Source organism: Bicyclus anynana, chromosome 18, assembly GCF_947172395.1.
Source record: "Bicyclus anynana chromosome 18, ilBicAnyn1.1, whole genome shotgun sequence".
Classification (NCBI taxonomy): domain Eukaryota; kingdom Metazoa; phylum Arthropoda; class Insecta; order Lepidoptera; family Nymphalidae; genus Bicyclus; species Bicyclus anynana.
This window is the reverse complement of record NC_069100.1, coordinates 15,651,270-15,668,531: the sequence shown is the minus strand read 5'-3', so window position 1 is coordinate 15,668,531 and position 17,262 is coordinate 15,651,270. Positions and strand designations below refer to the sequence as shown.

At 34.8% G+C, this 17,262-nt stretch overlaps 1 protein-coding gene across 4 annotated transcripts; it reads right to left on the bottom strand.

The window, feature by feature from the left end:
- Positions 1-262: 262 nt before the first annotated feature.
- LOC112043856 (uncharacterized) lies at positions 263-15,334 on the bottom strand. Of its 4 annotated transcripts, none has more exons than XM_052887061.1 (8): positions 15,075-15,334; positions 14,519-14,607; positions 12,980-13,208; positions 12,212-12,345; positions 11,783-11,877; positions 4,265-4,358; positions 3,449-3,570; positions 263-2,894 (listed from the first exon to the last, which is right to left on the bottom strand). In XM_052887061.1, the coding sequence occupies exons 1-8, from the start codon at positions 15,245-15,247 to the stop codon at positions 2,730-2,732; spliced, it is 1,101 nt and encodes a 366-aa protein (XP_052743021.1). In that variant the 5' UTR covers positions 15,248-15,334; the 3' UTR covers positions 263-2,729. The 4 variants fall into 4 exon arrangements, with proteins under 4 accessions (XP_052743021.1, XP_052743022.1, XP_052743023.1 ...); XM_052887062.1 differs by having other exon boundaries at positions 12,980-13,199; XM_052887063.1 differs by having other exon boundaries at positions 2,752-2,894; positions 3,436-3,570.
- Between the last annotated feature and the right edge of the window lie 1,928 nt (positions 15,335-17,262).

Genomic DNA, 17,262 nt, shown 5'->3' with positions numbered 1-17,262 from the left:
ATAAGACGAATTTATTAAAACGTAAGTATTCCATCTAGATGATGAAATAAAGATGGCAAATGCATTCTTTAGCAAATAAAAAATTAATATTAGCATATCATTTGCCCGTACGCAAAAATGTAATATTTTAATTTACTAAAGTTATCAAATAAAAACAAAAAATGGTTTTTTAAGAATTTATTAATCAACAAAATTAACTTAAAAAAACGTAAAAAAAAAGAGTACAAAAATCTAGACTAAGTATATATTTAGATTCAAAAAAACTACAAAAGTAATCAAGTGTAAGGCACATTTTGGCAATTTATAAAATATTGAGAAACACTTTGAAATCTTAAGATTTCAGTTACAACAAGATATTAGTTCCATTAACCGTATCACTGTTTGATTTGACACACAAATCTATATTCTACACAAAATAGTTATGTACAGCAGTCGGTAGGTATTCAGTGTTGACATCACACAGCCGCTGGTTGTATTCAATAACAACAGACTACTGTACACTGACACTCACGATACTATATAAGAGATCAATTGAATAATAATAAATGTAAGTAAACTAACATTTAGAGTTCACAACGTTCTATGTTCTAAATTGATATATAAACTCCTCTCAAATAGCTGCACAAATGGCATGGGAAGTGAACCGAGACGTCGTGTGGCCACGTCACTCGTCCTGCCGCTCGTCCTGAGCATTTAGTCGCGAGCGCGAGATAAGGTCCGATGGTCCGCGGGGGTCGGGGGGTGGGGTTTAGCGATGCCCTCACGCTCGACTTCATACATGCGCGGTCCTTCCTTTCCCGTCGCCCCGCATATCACGGGAGTGTAATCAACGAACTTCGCGGCAGCACGAGGAGCATCGTGTGGCGGCGGCATTATAGAGAAGCAGAACGTTTGTGTACATTGTATACCGGCGCGCAGGCGCAGGTCCACAAGTATGCAGTTACGTATTATTCAACGCTAAAACGTGGGAAGAATAATGTCGTGAGTGATTGAAGGTCACTTAGTGAAACAATAATCTATAACACATTTTTATAAATGAATTAATAAATCATTTATTAATTTAATGAAAACTTGGATAGCTTCTGTTCAATTTATGAGTGATATTTCATTTCAAACTGCGTCTCGTTACTGTCCCCCCCCCCCCCCGCACCGCACTATGCTACAATTACACACTAGGTAAAGGTATTTGTTTACACTAATTTTGTCTAATTACGAACTTCGCTAATAACTCACGGCGCGCACTTGTAACTATAACATTATGGTAAATACAATAACATATCGAATGTTAAATGGTTTATGATTATGATTACTGGAGTTAATTATAACTCTTCGCAGTCTTATCTTCACTCACTCAACTTATGAAACCAAGACTTGCTGTGTTAATGAACCAGTCTTTACTTATATTCATTTTATAACATTACATCTTGAGAAAATTTTAACATTTTTCAACGTAAAATAAACAATTTTTTCACAAAAAAATAATTAGGTACGAGTACATACCTACATAAAAAACATCTTAACAAAAAAAAAATCAACATTCTTCAACGTAAAAGGAAAAATTTTCTCCATAAAAAAATCAACAAAAAACTTATCGTAACAGCTTTGGAATCTCTCCGAGTAGGTAAGCAGGTGCTAACATTAATAGTGTTGAACGCTCTGCACATACGGACATCTGTGACTAACACGATATGGCGACAGATTACTACTTTTTATTATTTAATGAAATTATCTAATCAAAATAACGTGGGTGTAATTAAGTATAATAATATGTTAATCTGGGGCAAACTGACACGAAATTCTGAGGCAAAAACATTAATGAAATATATCCACTAAGAAAAATCTCCCTTTCTGACAATCAGAAAACCTCACATTTTTATTATCCAGGTCAGAGTTCATAACAGTGTCACAGTGCAAAACACGTTCTGAACAGTTACACTACACATTTGATGTCAAACTTTCATTATATGAAATATAGACAAACAAAGTGAGAGCATATCCAATATACATAATACTGAATAAATGAATAATCACAGACAACAGGAAATACACATGTAGTTGTAGGGAGAACCGCCTCGTGCGACAACTTATAAAGAGTCCTTCAAACGTGTAGGGGGCGCCCCATAGCCAGCGATATCATGCTCAGCGTCTAATGTAACTGAGGAGGTAAAATACGTATCCCGAGCGTTATAGAGTTACATGCGAAAACGAATGTCATTTCTGTCCTTGTCTATCGCAAGCTCCTGTTGACTATTTGTTTACATTCTTTGTCTCGCCTCGTTAGACGTCTTACAGACAACACACGACAGTTTTGTATATTGCCAGTATAATATTTATTTAAAAAAATGTAAATATATACAGTTTAGGTTTCATATAACATCGAGTACATTAATCACCTGAGATGTCGCATGTTTCTCCTCAACCCGCTTCACTCCACTTTTAGTTGCAGTAATATTTGACGGAGCGCAGTCGCCCATCTGACGGTAAGTGACAACATCACACCACTCGCTACACCAACACCCTCAACACCGTCCTCGCGATCGAAGACAATCGAATACAGATAGTGAAGACACAAACTTGACCTCGCTCAACGATCGTTGTCGATTTACGACCGATTCAAAAACTCGATATGATCTAAGAGCAGCACTTCAGGACTTTGTCAAAGTACTCACTGTATATGAGTTTGTCCCAATAAGCCGGTTCTCCTTACCCGTAATGTTTTCTTCTCTCCGTTACATCAACAAGTCCCAGGCCAGAGGGGGCAGTCTCCCCGAGCTGCGGTGCGAGCCGGCCACGAAGGGGTCCCTGCTCTGCGGGGGGGCGAGCCCCACGTCGCGGGTGGGGTACTCTTCGTAACCACTCATGTCCGCGGTCAGGTTCGCCATGTTACGTATTTTCTGAAATGGAAATTTATACAATATAAATATAAATATTATAATAGTGCCTGTTGCCAGTGATCACCTATGGTTCCGAAACTTAGTCGCTAATTATGAGCCTCTTAAGAAAGCTCAGAATCACACAGCGGGCGATGGAACGAGCTATACTCGGAGTATCTCTGTGGATCAAATCACAAATGAGGAGATCCGCAAAAGAACAAAAGTCACCGATATAACTGAATGGATCGTAATGTTTGGAAGTCCGTACAAAAGGCATATGTTCTTCAGTGGAGCAAGAACCCTCGCACATCATTCGGGCAACAAGGCTAAGGCTTTCGAGGCTCGTTCCCGCACCCGGATTTATCATCTGGGAGGAGATGACCTGCTGCTGGTAGTTTAAAATGTATAAAACAAACACTGTCACCATATAACACAGATACTAAACGCCTCGCCCGGTTACACTTTTTGTAATCCACCAACTTACCGCCTAAGACAAGCGTGCTTAAAGAAGGTTTACTCCAAAAAGAGTAGTGCAGAGCAGTAAAGATTAGCGCACACTAACTACCGTGGCCCACCTGCCGCCGCGCGCGCTCGTGCTGCAGCAGCGCCAGCGCGCGCGCGTGCCGCTGCGCCGCCTGCTCCAGCTGCCGCGCGGACAGGCGCGCCAGGCAGCGCGGCAGCGGCGCGACCAGCTCGGCTACGGGAGACGCGGCACTAGCTCATGAACACTGTTACTCTTTATTGTGTAAACGTAGGCTCCATATTGGTACCTCAGCGGCGTTAGCGGGGGTTTGGGTGAGCGCAGAAGCATTGCCCGATGGAGCCCGGGCGATGCTTCTGCGCTCTCTGCGGGCGCCTTCTCCGAGACTAGGACCTCGGCTTGGAGGATTAATGAGCCCACGTCCGGGTGACGTCAGATATCGGGGACCTAGTGTTCGCCGGCGAAGACGCTGTGTAGCTTGTGTTCGTGTTGCATGGGAAGCGTTACCTGTCGTTACGTCATCGTCAAGATAGTAACGGACGGTTTTCGAGCGTCTAGATGTAGATCTAGACGCTCGAAAACCGTCCGTTAGCGTTGGGATCGGGGGTGTAGTTGCAAGCCTCGACCACTAGTTGCTTGGGGTGGGTGACTCTTAAAATAGTTAAAAAAGCTATTTCATATTTTGGGTAATAAGGCTATTGTGGGGAGATCTAGGTCATTATTGCGTACAAACCACGGAGCACCCGTGGCCTGACGCATGAATCGATTCTCAACTAGAAGGGTTTCAGGGTCGCCTTTTGGCGGTAGGCAAACACTACACTAGTGCAGTCATTATTGTGCGGATGCAGGTCTTACAGAGAGTGAGCTCGGAGCGGAGGGCCTGTTCCTGTAGTTCGTGTACAGTACTCACGCGCGGGCAGCGACAGATCCAGCTCGGAGGAGTGCGGCGCCACGTGCGCGCCGCGCATGAACTCCGCCTCGCTGTCACCGGACGTGTCCTCGTCCTGTGACGAAAGCGCAACTCAATATGGCGGCACCAGACGCCATATTGTCGAACAGAAAATAAAGTGTGTGTCAGTTCCGACGCACGAATGGAGTTTACTCTTTCAGATCGACTGTCTAAATAGTGTATGTTGTGCAGCATACACTATGTACGTCTCAATATTTACGCCTAAAAAGTGAAAGGAGCGCCAACCGAGGAGCTGCAGGCCGCAACGTGCGTCTGTCATTCGTTCATCGAATTTTACTACCCATATTTTTTTCATACCTACTGGGAGCTATATATGAAAAATCGATTCATAAGGACTTCAATAAAGTCGATGAACGCCTGTCGTTGAATACAAGGCACAGTCTATTCGTTGAGATAGTGTCAGAACAGCTGCAGGCGCTCTACAGTTATATTACTGTTGTGTTCGTTTATGCAATAGTATAGTATTCAGGATATCCCGTAATTAATGGATCAAACGGAAGTGGAAGATACACCTCCTAATTATCAAAAAATAATTTGATTAAAAGCAATGGAATAAAATAACACAAGCTGGAATGTATAAACTGTATTTCAAATAACTTATTACTCATTCTTAAACAAATCGTTACTTTGGTAGATGGATAATACATTAATTAAATTGACTTCACGTCACTTAATCGCATGTTCCCCTCTTTTTCATAGAGTATATATCACAATACCCTACCAACCTCAGAATAAAACCATAATCATTAATAAACAGTACAGATTAAAACATTTATCTGGAAGAAGGAGTTTTTATATGTTGTCTTATGTATTTATAATTATTTAAATAATTAAAAATCTAACATTCGGCCATACTGACTACAAGTTTGTCCTCAAACTTTGTAAACACAAATAAATTCTAACATTACATTATTATAAAGATTCACTGAACTATGTCTCATAGTATTTAAAATTTTAATTTATGTTTATTACCACAACTCATTAATTCTCCAATAATTTCTAATTATAACAAAAGTGAGTCCCAATTAATCTATTATTATTACTACTTGCTAAATTCACTGATTTACAAGTAGTAAAATTTCAATTTTGTCATTACAGATATTTTCTAATTTTAAACCTTGATTTAACAATATGTTGAAACACCCTACAATACATTTAATTATTCTTTAAGAATTATATAATTATAGTTTAACAGATTTCTCATTCAATATTTACAAATTGTGAATACAGACCTATACAGATTTTGATAGTGATTCTATTGATAAAAATCCAAACACTTAAATTCAGTTAAACTGGTATGTTAATTCTTGTTTTTACAAATTTGAAATAAATTCAATCTTTAATCACTTCCAGATTCAGTCCAATTACCCAAATTCATGACAAAATTGTCTGTCATTTTGTCATTCCTAAACTAAACTAAAAGTTATGTTAATATAAAGTTATAACTATGAAACCTCGATTTTACAGAGACAGTTCTTATAATCGCATTAGATCATACAAGTAAATCATGTACTTTGACGAAAAACAACATCTAGCGAGGTAGGTCTTATGTATGTCTGAGCTTCCAGATGACAAGAGGGAGCTTTACTCTAGACAGAGACTTATTAAATATTGTAATTAACTTAGACAGAGTAGTAGATTAATTTAAAGCATTAAGTACATAGACGATATGTAATATTTACAAATGTAATGTCTTTATCTTCTAATATTTGTCTGAGCTTCCAGATGACAAGAGGGAGCTTTACTCTAGACAGAGACTTATTAAATATTGTAATTAACTTAGACAGAGTAGTAGATTAATTTAAAGCATTAAGTACATAGACGATATGTAATATTTACAAATGTAATGTCTTTATCTTCTAATATTTGTCTGAGCTTCCAGATGACAAGAGGGAGCTTTACTCTAGACAGAGACTTATTAAATATTGTAATTAACTTAGACAGAGTAGTAGATTAATTTAAAGCATTAAGTACATAGACGATATGTAATATTTACAAATGTAATGTCTTTATCTTCTAATATTCGGCCATCCTTACTAAAAGTTTGTCCCCAAACAACACAAGAATATCATGAAATTATGACATTACTATAATATCAACTATAAATAGAACAATGTTAACAATAAAATTTTATAATTAATTATCACACAGCATCCCATAAGTTATTTAAAAGAATCCAATGAAACTATAATGAAATTCTTGATTTCTTCTATATACTTTTATCATAAAAATGTTAAATAAGAATAAGAGTGATACATATTATAAATAAACATAATGTTCATGTGAAGCTTTTGTCAATCAACTTATCTATTTTCATCATTTCAAAACATTATTTATATTTGTCAAATTCGTCATCATCGATTAATGGCATCTGCACCGAACCCCTCACCACCCAGTCCAGAACTAGTAAAGTTACAGGACTTTGTGATCGTGTTAGACTTCCAGATGATGTGTGACATCTGCACCGAACCCCTCACCACCAAGTCAAGAACTAGTAAAGTTACAGGACTTTGTGATCGTGTTAGACTTCCAGATGATGTGTGACATCTGCACCGAACCCCTCACCACCAAGTCCAGAACTAGTAAAATTACAGGACTTTGTGATCGTGTTAGACTTCCAGATGATGTGTGACATCTGCACCGAACCCCTCACCACCAAGTCAAGAACTAGTAAAGTTACAGGACTTTGTGATCGTGTTAGACTTCCAGATGATGTGTGACATCTGCACCGAACCCCTCACCACCAAGTCAAGAACTAGTAAAGTTACAGGACTTTGTGATCGTGTTAGACTTCCAGATGATGTGTTGCATCTGCACCGAACCCCTCACCATCAAGTTCAGAACTAATATAGTTACAGGACTTCATGATCGTGTTAGACTTCCAGATGACATGTGATAGAAGATAATCAAAATATAAAATCAGATATAAATACATATACATACATTTTTAAACGACTTCAAAAAAAAAGGAGTTTATCAATTCGTTGGAATCTTTTTATATTTATTTATTTATTTTATTTTGCTGTGTAATAATCAATAGAGAAATTATTATACAACAAATATATCCATAATCATTCACAAAACAAATAACGGTATATTAGTCGTCATAACACTACTATACTATAATACTATCTAAAATATTATCGATAACACCGGCCGACAAATGAATACTTTTTGAACGTTGTTTTGATTTCAGTAAAAATTATCAGTAATTTATAGTATTTTGAACACAAAAATACCTGCACAATTACTCTATCACATCAATTTTTTTTTTTTACAAAAAGGAAAACAAATTTTACTTTAAAAGCTTCTAACATACAGCAAAAATAACAATATCTGTATGATTGTCTTGCTTTCACTATATCATAGGTAGTACCAAAAGGTAGAGATTGTCTTTTGCTGTATGTCCAGTGTCCACTGCCTTAATTGTTCAACACGATTAGTACAAACTGCAGAGTCCACGATTTTATTTGTATTTTGAAGTCAAAATAAGCTACATATTTATTATACATATTTTCCACAAATTTTTCAGTTTTTGTTTAGAATCATAAAGTTTCAACAAATGTAACAAAATATATCTGGACTATTGTGACACTTTATAGAAGACGTTATGTTTATCAGACGTTTTCCAACAACAAAAAAACCATTAACTAAAATATATATATATTTTTTTAACAAAGGCACTATAACAGCTTATTTCCACGAAACGCGTTACAAATAGGTGTGTCGTTGTTATAACTGAAGTAATTTCTCATGAGAGGTTGCTTAATTCAAAGAAAGAGTGCCAAAACTCGAAAATTTCACTGAAAAATCAAAACTAGCGAATATATTAATTTTACTAAAAATCTGATGTGATATGATGAAATTAGGTCTGATTTCGTAATCAGCACTACAAAATCAGTAGAAAAAAAAATAATTATATCTTGGACAACGAAAATCGTGTCGGCCTGTGTAATACATCTATCCTTATATTAAAATTTTACCAAAACACAAATCGTCATCAGTAAGTCATAATTAATGAACAACATCATGGATGTGAGCAAATATTTAAAATATATGTATATATGATATCAAAACTAATAACTCTCAATATAATACATAATTATAATATCATCATATCATAAATAAAAATACTAAATTTAAATCGTGTGTTATCAATACATAGTGTAACTTCTCTCATCTTTGTGATTTGGGTCAACTGTCGAATAGGGCTGTGTTCAACCCAATGATTATCATGAGAATCTCATATATCCCATATTCATCAATCAATATCCATGCATCTCGGATCTGTAATCAAATATTTTCACACAGTATCACATAGCTCAGTCACTTAATCGTTCAGATAAATATCATACTTGTTTGACAAATAATTTAATTTAACATAACTAGCATACCTAGCATCCAAGAGAAAATCAGTCTATAATTGAATGAACCTTAGACCCGGTACATAAAATGAAATAAAATGTTAAACATGTGTTAATCTATCAATTTACTTTAATTCAGACAAAAGACTCTTTCTCTTAAAGAAATGCTTTTTTTTTTTTATGATAATAAAGACTTCTTGAAAATATTGCGATTTATGATTGTAATAATTTTAGTATGTAATCCAATCCTAGTAGTTATCACTAGATAAGAAAAGATGATATTTGACTATGTATTGTATAATTATCTTCAGACTACCCCCTTTTTTGTAATAATAGTAGCATAAACCTGTCTTAGACCAGACCACCCCCTTTGTTATATACCTCTAGTTTTGCTATCAGAGGTTTTACCTATTCATTAATTTTAGTATATTCTTTTTTTTTTAATTCTGTTAAATTTCTTTTTTTTTTTTTTTTTTGGCTATATCCATTAATTATTTTACTGATGTAATGATTTAAGTCTCTATATTGATTCATACTTGATGCAGACCACCCATCAGTTGCATGCAGGTACCAACAACTCGGTGGCGTGCACTTTGTAGATGCACAAATGTACTGACTACCTAAGGACCCAATACAAATCTATATTCAAAACCTATACCACTTAATATGTTGGCCAAGGAATTTTCTAATTTTTTTTTTTTTTTACCTTTAGTGTACTAGTATACCCTAGTTAAAACCTTATGCACATATCATTGTAACCATCCGAATATATAATTCTAACCACAACCCCATAATAATTACTAATTTTCATAATTATACAAAATGTTGCAATCTAATAAAATGCTAGAAATAAACAAATGAGACATGGATTAAATACACTAGTGTATCTGCAAATAATAAACTGATTGATTGAATCTAAAACAACAGCAATAGTATGGTTAATTTACTTGTATGTAGAATCTATACATCTGCACATGACCATTAATGAAAAGAGAGCCCAACGTCACCCACCCACAAAACTGTCAAAATATGTCTTAGACAAATATTTTACAACCTATTTATGGCAATCTGTGTCTCTTTACTTGAAGTCCATACAGACTGGGCTCTAAGACAATTTGTGATCAATGATATTATTATAATTAATTATTTATTACTCAATTGTCACACAAGTAACTTTTTAATATCACCCTAAAAAAAATCTCCAATTTAATTAATTATAAGATTTCATTAAGATGAATATCATAATATCTCTTAGTACTCTTGTAGATAAGCCGAATATAATAATATTCATGGATAAGAATCATTTACTGTGTTGCTGCAGATTGTTAATAACTGTTCTATACTAAATAGGCTGAAGGCATGTTGTCAACGCTTGAATAGTTAAATAGGTTTTCAAACATAACTACAAATTTATTTTTCAAGAAATCTATCAATCCAATTTCTTAAAAGATTTAAAAAAATTTATATTAAGTACATACAGTAATCTACATAATGATATATCTAAGCAAATCCTATCTGAAAATATTGTAATAGCTGTCTCAAAACTTGTTATCAGGTACCTACATCAAGGCCTAAAATAATACTTGAACCATTACATAAAACTTCATATATTTTTAATTTTTATGTTATTCAGTCATAAAAACTCACATATAACAAATGTATAGTTTGAAGTTACAGGCACAAAAAAAAACAATATTTTAGTTAATTCATTTTAGTCCCATGTCAGCAACGGATGTAATGTAGTTCTATAATTAAGATTTCTCAATATTACATTATGCCAGTGTCCTACATCCTAACAACCCTAGAGTGGTCTGTCTTCATACGTTAATTTCTTGAGCAGTGTGTATGTGTGTGTGTGTGTGTGTACTTTTCACTTAAATGATTTTGGTTTCCTAGATATAGTCATCTAACAAAAATGTTTTGACAATAAGCCAGACAAACTGACAACCTATCAACCATACTTAGTTTCACCTAGTGATTATTTATTCTTTGTAATTTTATTTCATATTAGTCACAACTGAATAATTTATGAGGCTGTTTAATCAAAATAATAAAACTCACCAGACACCTAGTTTAATATATTTAGACATCATTGGTATTTCTCATCCGTCAAACCAACAGGATTCCATCTCATATAACTCTGCAGCTAACACCACACATGCATCTTTGTATTTTGTTATTAATTTACACGTTCTTCTCTGTTCTCTCGCAGTTTTTCAAATAATATCCTCTTATGAGTGCTGTTGGACTGTTTGACTGTTTTGCTCATAAATATCGTCAACATGGTATAAGTGTGTTACGTTTACGTTTCTTCATTCTTGTTAGATATTGTAAGCATCGACAACCGACATCGCATAAATACTTTTACCGGGACCAGTGCGGCGTGGTCCCATAGCCGTCAGTGGTATACATACTTAATGGTTGTACACACGTATGATTTTTATCGCATTTCTCGTAATGTAAACCACTGTTTCCCAAATTCACACTTCATTTAAATGCCGTTACATTTTCTTTCTGTAGATCGACTTTAATGTAGGTAATGACATCGTGTTCGTAGGTACTCTCACTTCTGATAAAAGCAATGGAATAAAATAACACAAGCTGGAATGTATAAACTGTATTTCAAATAACTTATTACTCATTCTTAAACAAATCGTTACTTTGGTAGATGGATAATACATTAATTAAATTGACTTCACGTCACTTAATCGCATGTTCCCCTCTTTTTCATAGAGTATATATCACAATACCCTACCAACCTCAGAATAAAACCATAATCATTAATAAACAGTACAGATTAAAACATTTATCTGGAAGAAGGAGTTTTTATATGTTGTCTTATGTATTTATAATTATTTAAATAATTAAAAATCTAACATGATTATTTTTGAAAAATCTGCAAGGTAACAAAATTAAATATTTTTTACAGATTTATCATTTTTTTTTGTCTTGAACCAATTTTGTAGCTGTTGTAATTAAGATATTAATGAACCAATTTTTTCTGAAACCAAATGGCTATAGTTATTTATATAATACCAAAACACAAACGATTTTTTTTTAATTTTCAGTTTACCGACTGAATGATCTGACTCACCATGTCGAGCATGTCGGCTGCAGCTGCGCCGCCCGCCCAGCAGTGGGCGCACGGCCCGCCGCCCCCGCCGCCCCCGCCGCAGCACGCGTCTGCCACTACAACGAATGTACTTGTACGTATACGCAAATTCGAAAAGGGCACACGTTTGAAATTTTATGTCCAGAAATTAAAAAATACCTAATTATTTTCCAAACCTGTGTATAATTTCTATTATGTTACATTTTGGTACTAATTAACCTTCGAAAGTTTATTTATTTTAGTTAAGTATTAGATATTTTATATTTGTGAGATGTATGTACAGAATTCCGACATGTGTCCTCTTCGAAAAAACCGCGTGAGATATTGTCTACTTTACTCGTTGTCTGCGCGAGCTCTTCAAAATATTTTATTTCTCTCATCAGAAATGTATTTCAAAATGACTATACTCACTGTCGGACCACATCTCCTGAGCCTCCATCAGTGCGGGGCATTCGTCACCACCAACACAGTCACTGGTCCATTCGTAATTTGTGGTCCCATCAAAACTGGCACCGGCTGACTCTTGAGCTGCAGCTTTATATTCACTGTTAATAAAATCAAAATTAATTTATTTCATACAGGCTTAACATACAAGTACTTTGAACCGTCAAGTTTGACTATTTGTAAACACTACAATGGGACAAAAGTTTCTGCTGACAAGAGCTGGCAAAAAACTCAACAGTTGCTCTTATTAAAATACAAATAAAAAAAATTCAATTTCTTTTACTTTCACTTGTTTCACACAGAAGGTTGATGCTGGTCCTGGTCTCCAAGCATTTTTAGTTGGCTGGATACCAGATAGTAATTCAGTTTTGGCTAGATTCTGGATAGCAAAATTCCAAAATTTTTAATATTCTACATATAACAGACCATAGATATACCAGACACTTCTGAAATTAGCCTTTTGCTGTACACACAACCAGGTGCTGCAAAAATAAAATTCTAGCAAACCTTGAAAACTGTAGCACGAATTCAAATTAACTAACAACTTTTTGTCACAAATGGGTCACAATTGCAATCAATTCAAGATGTTTTTAAAATAAAATAAATTTTGTTGGCGAATAGGAAAACCGAGTGTTATAACACAATAAATGGCCACATATCTAGCTCCCTGGCCTCATAGCTTGCGAATGTTGACTATTTGTAATCCAGCCAAACCACTATCTTTGCAGTCCCTACCTGTTTATGTTGTCATCACAGTAACCATTTTGTTTGGCGACCTCCATCAGGTGCTGAAGTCTCTGCATGGTGGACATCTTGGGCCCGTCCCCACAACACGCACAGGAGGCTGTCTGCACAGTTTGTGCACATCCGTCTGTGTCCTGTGCTGCGTCGGCCGGCTCATTGGGCCATATGTTGACAGGCGCCTGCCACTCTAGTGCCAGCTTGTTTGTTTCTGCTAATGATTCTGTGATTAGTTTAGAAAACAATCAATACATAAATAAAGTGTATGTCTGTCATTTAAAACTGTGTTCTCAACTGCTAATAGTTATTAATACAATGTTAAAACACAATCAAATGTTTTTAAAATTTTGCCTGTGTGTCTGTCTATCTGTATCTGTTCCTGAGCTGGGTTCGCTGGGTGGATTTTAACAGGACTTTCACTGAGAAATAAAGGAGTTTATGAGCAACGTAGTATAGGCTACCTGAAAAATCTATACTTACTGTGGGATTTGTAAGAAACTGAATTTCATATGCAGACCTCTGCTACTATAATAATAGTACAATACATTTTGGAGTAACTCATCTGTCTAAAAATTATAATTTACATCTGTTTTAGTATTGTTAATGTTCTTCCTAAGTGAAAGTACTACAGTAATTTCTATCTAGAAAGAAATGGATAAAAATGGAAAGAGGTAACATATACAGGGTGTTACGGAATATTTTCCATAACTTCAAGGTGTTGACAAGTCCAATTATGGGAGGCCAAACTGTAAAGCTAATTTTTTTTTAACTAAAATAAAATAATTTTGGTGTTCATAAAAGTAATTCTAATAATTCCGACTATCCATGTAACACTCACCTTTATCCTTGCATTTTAAAATACATAATTGTAGTGGTAAGGCTGTTGATATTGACGAAATATTGCAACTGGCACTCCGCACTTAGCAAGTACTCCGCTCTTAGTAAGCTACTTCATTATATTTATCAATGAATAACTTTGGCTTGGTCATAATATATGGGTGGGATATAATTTAAGACCTATTTACAAAAATTTTTTTTTTATTTAATTTTAGAAGACATGTTCCTTAGACATTTTTATTTAAGTTTCCATAAAGAATATAAATATAGACTTATGAAAAATACTCCTGAGCACCCTGTATAATACATATACCTATGTACCTGTGCAGTTGACATTTTGTTACTTTATTTTAATTTATTCATAACATCTAGCATTGTTCTGACATTTAGAGCATTTCATCTTCTGATATTTCATTTGTTAGGACTGGGAATAATGAGCTCAAACTCCTGAGACAACTACCCACATACACAGTGACGTGCACTTCATACATGCATTGAAGTACTGCATACCCTAAGAGTTGTTTTCATAATGCTTATTAAATGAAGATTTTCTAAGTTTGATTAATTTTTCTTACTAGTGCATAGTCTCATCGACAACCTTATGCATGCCACTGCACAGACATCAGTCACCGGGTGCTCTATACATAAACAGTAGGATAGCTCTGAAACGGCTGTTTGAATGTACAAAGTTCTCACCTGATTCCATCTCTACAAAGGCGACATTGTGCAAGTCGGAGTTGTCCTTGTGAATGGTGTCAACAGTGTATGTGTTGTCTAGACTGGTGCTGCAAGTCACAGTACATACAATCAATGAACACAACCATGGCGCTACCAAGATACAACTGCATTGACATTTAAAACAAAGTCAAGTATTCTTTTTATCAAATAAGGAACTATGTTACTATACTAGTATGGCCTATGGCACTGTTGGAAATCGTTCGAGTAATATCCATTTAATATCAGTCGTATTATTTATAAATAACAAATTAACAAAGAAGCAGGTGTTTTATTTTAGATTAGACTTTTTCTTTTAAGAGAAAAAGATGTTTTATTTTGAGCACAAGTCAAATAGTGTTAAACATTTCTTATCGAGGGTAGTTCAAAATAAAAATTTATTTGAGATTACTAAGTTCGGAATCTTTCGAATCTAACAAGACTTTCATGCTTTCAAAGAAAATAACGCACAAAAATTAATAAATAATTATTTATGTAATTTGATAATAAGTAAATAATACAAAAACAAACTGTAAACCTGCGGGTATTGTGAACGTCTGTTGTATCTGTTAGATCATTTTTGTGTTCGCGATTCTTGGAGGACCTTTTCAGCCGGCGCGATGAACTGAATTTCCAGTTGTTTTGCTTTTTATAAAACTCCAAATGATATATTGCTACAAGATTAGCTTTAGAAGATTTACATGCAGACATTTTAAACTTAATACCACTGAATAAAATAAATTGAACTAAACTTTTTACAAATTTTAAAATTTGAATCCACTTTGAGTTTGAATGAACCATGCCATGGGAACTTAGAAGAACGTGAAATCTTTATGAAGCAGCGCCATCTACATCCTAGATTTAAGATTCCAGGATAGTAAATACAATTACATAGATGTGTACGTACTAGAATGTTTTTAGAGATTAAACCCGTGTAAGTACGGAAAAAAAACCAAAAAAAAAGAATTATTTATCCTTTTAATTTTGACGTGTAATAGAAAGAATGTGTTTGTATTTCTAAAGTAAATGGGTTATTAAAGAAAAACAGTAAGTGTACATTAATTTTAACGAATTTCCACATAGTCATTTGGCCTAGTGGTGCATAACAAAGGTACAATATAATAATCCTGAGTTCGAATCCGGGGGTAACAAAGGAAAACTTTTGTCTTTTTTTTTTGTTTTTCTCAATTGGTTTCTTCAACTATTACAAAATCAAAAATGTCTCTCCTTTACAAAAAATATGCATTATTATTTTTATACTTTTTACAATACTAAAAATACCGTATCTAGTCACTAGATGGCGCTATCACATTCGTTCCGAAAAAAGTTCGAGTAGCCTATCTATTTCCAATAATACACTGTAATCTTTGGAATGAACTTTGAAGTTTGAGTAACACCACAGATCACTATAGACTAGAAAACACAGTCCACACCAAGGAACATATTTACTCAGGAGGTCTACACCAAAGAGTATAATAAGTATATGGTATCTACACCAAGGAATAGCCGTTTGTGGTCTACACCACAAACGGCTAAAAAGATACTATTAACTCTTACTCACTGGCATTTTTTAGTTATTAAATGGTCTAAGTGGCCGACTATCGAAAAACTAATTTGCCAACGCTTACAACTTAGTTGCGCAACTTTTTAATTTGTATGAATAGTGGCACCAAAAGTTGGACGGACCCCAATATTCAAAAACGGTCGTGCTAAGATCCCGAAATAAAATAATACGCTACTTACACGTCTTACGCAATAAACCATATTAATGTTTTCACTATATGTGTAAATACAAACGTAGACACATTATTTTTTTACTTGACATGATACAATTATTAGTTCAGCTATAGAGTAGAAAACGTTCATAATTAGGGCTCAGTGTTCCAGGGAACAAGGACTTTTCCATTTCATTTGGTCAAATCTTGATGATATATTATTTAGTAGTAGTAGGAATTATTTAGTAAACTCAATAAACGTCATTGTCATGAAATCTTAGAAAATTAATAACTTCTTATTAATGGTCTAAGCTCGTCCCCCTCAAAAAATGACAGATTTTTTTTTTTGGTGAATTTGGGTGCGAAACACGTCCATTCTTATTAATGGTCTAAGCATGAAATATTTGTTTTACATGCAATAAAAGTAGACCAAAACGCTTAAACGTTCATCTTTTGGTGCCACTACCCTAATCGAAAGTGAATCCCTACTCTGATACGATCAGCGCGGGCGTCCAATTTATTAGTTGAAAAAGTTAGATAAAATATTAAAATGCCTCAGACGAATTATATTTAATCTGAGTAAAACCCTTGTCATAAATACTTTTAATTAACATTTGTGTTTCTAGCACGGACCGTGGTGTATGTACTTTAACTAAAGCCATTATCTTACTAACGTTAGATATGTTCCGTAACGTTAGTAAGTAAGTTACACAGTAATAGACATTCAAACCAAAATACATATATACTTCGTCTGAGACTATATTATGGTCTGAGACGGATATGACGTCTTTCGATCTCGTATTGGTTCGTGCTGACGCTACTTGATTACGTAAAGAGTAGGGAGTTAGAGAGAGGTAGCGATGCTATGCTTGATTATGAGGAACAGAGAAATGAGGAAAATCCAAGGATGAACTCTTATCATGAAAGGCCATGTAGGAAACAGTAGTCTGAGATGGATATGACGGCGCTCGATCTCGTGTTGTTTCGTGCTGACGCTAGGTGGGGCAACTT

Excerpts from the sequence above, each read along its gene's own strand:
- LOC112043856 (XM_052887061.1), bottom strand. The coding sequence starts at position 15,247 with ATGTCTGCATGTAAATCTTCTAAAGCTAATCTTGTAGCAATATATCAT. Across the intron at positions 14,608-15,074 it reads GACGTTCACAATACCCGCAG|CACCAGTCTAGACAACACAT; the intron begins GTTTACAGTTTG and ends TGTGACTTGCAG. Across the intron at positions 3,571-4,264 it reads GGATCTGTCGCTGCCCGCGC|CCGAGCTGGTCGCGCCGCTG; the intron begins GTGAGTACTGTA and ends CGTCTCCCGTAG.